The sequence below is a fragment of the Austrofundulus limnaeus genome, unplaced genomic scaffold (genome assembly GCF_001266775.1).
Source record: "Austrofundulus limnaeus strain Quisiro unplaced genomic scaffold, Austrofundulus_limnaeus-1.0 Scaffold465, whole genome shotgun sequence".
Taxonomy (NCBI): Eukaryota; Metazoa; Chordata; class Actinopteri; order Cyprinodontiformes; family Rivulidae; genus Austrofundulus; species Austrofundulus limnaeus.
The window spans coordinates 174,935-176,160 of NW_013952867.1; the positions used below are offsets into that span (position 1 = coordinate 174,935).

The 1,226-nt window shown below is 38.4% G+C and overlaps 1 protein-coding gene across 1 annotated transcript in view; it reads left to right on the forward strand.

Moving 5' to 3' along the window:
• The window catches only part of LOC106529774 (tubulin epsilon chain), a gene marked incomplete at both ends in the record, with an annotated part of 11,913 nt that extends 11,220 nt beyond the window's left edge, over positions 1–693 (forward strand). Inside the window, 1 exon segment of the mRNA XM_074559764.1 lies at positions 473–693. Coding sequence (XP_074415865.1) covers positions 473–693 — 221 coding nt within the window.
• Between the last annotated feature and the right edge of the window lie 533 nt (positions 694–1,226).

Consider the following 1,226-nt stretch of genomic DNA (forward strand, 5'->3'; position numbering starts at 1 on the left):
TCAGATCTTACATTATTTATTTCTACATATTTTTCTATCTTCCAAATAACTAGATACCCACTGTAATACAGGTCCTCTAATACCATATTTATTTAGTTTTTCAAAAAGTAAAAAAAAATATAGTACATTTATAGACGTTTTGTTATAAAAAAGGCTAAGTTGAAAATTGAGTGAAATGTGGAAATGGAAAATGTGTACAAACACTGTTTGTGTTTTCTAATAAAGGCCTCATTCAGCAGCAGTGATTCATGACTGCTCCATTCAGAAAGTGAAACGTGGAGCTCTGTCAGAGCACCTCTGTCTGTGAACAGGCCGGGCGTTGGGGATTGAAAGGAAGAAGGGGAAATGAGGGCAAACAAGGAGGTTTTTCTTCAGTCTGTGTTGGACCTGTATCTGAACCAGACTGACTCAGGAGAACACAGTTTGTGTCTGTTTTCTCTCTGGAAGAAGTGAGCTTTAAACTGAGWGTGAGCTGTAGAAACATTTCAGGCAGAATCTTTTGGTTTGTCTTCCTTCAGGTTGAGGCCGACGCTGCCGTTTGTTTCGTGGAACCAGGAGGCCTGGAAGACAGGACTGTGTTCGGTGCCTCCTGTAGGACACGCCCACTCCCTGTTAGCTTTGGCCAACAACACGTGTGTGAAGCCCACCTTCATGGAGCTGAGAGARCGTTTCACCAAACTCTACAAGAAGAAGGTGCGTCTGTAATAAAGCTCTGCGTTGGAAACTTTTAGATGCTACAGTTCCTGGTTGGGCCTCTCAGGTTTTTACTTGTGTGAAAGTTTTAGAAATGTTCACACATCTGACATCTTTTTTTATTTGCTATGTTTTTCAGCACATATCTTATTTCACAATTTATGTGCTGTCAGAACTTTTATATCAGGGCTATTCAACTAAATCGCTCCGGGGGCCACAGTTACTGCAGGTCAACAGCTCAGGGGCCGAACATCCAGTAATTAAAGTCATTATGTAAATAAACCAAGCATTACAAGATCTGTTGCCTTTGAATTTCTTTATTTTGCTGCTTTTAATCATGAATTCAACATACAGAGCCTTATAAAAGTAGTGATAATTAAACATTATCAAAAACAACAAGAACACATTCTGCCTCCTGTTATTAGACACAAATAATATTTTAACATCTCTGACTTAACAAATTTTTAAACCAATTTTATTTTCACTTTCATCATTTTATCTTCAACAGCTTGTAGTTTTAACTGTCTTGAGTG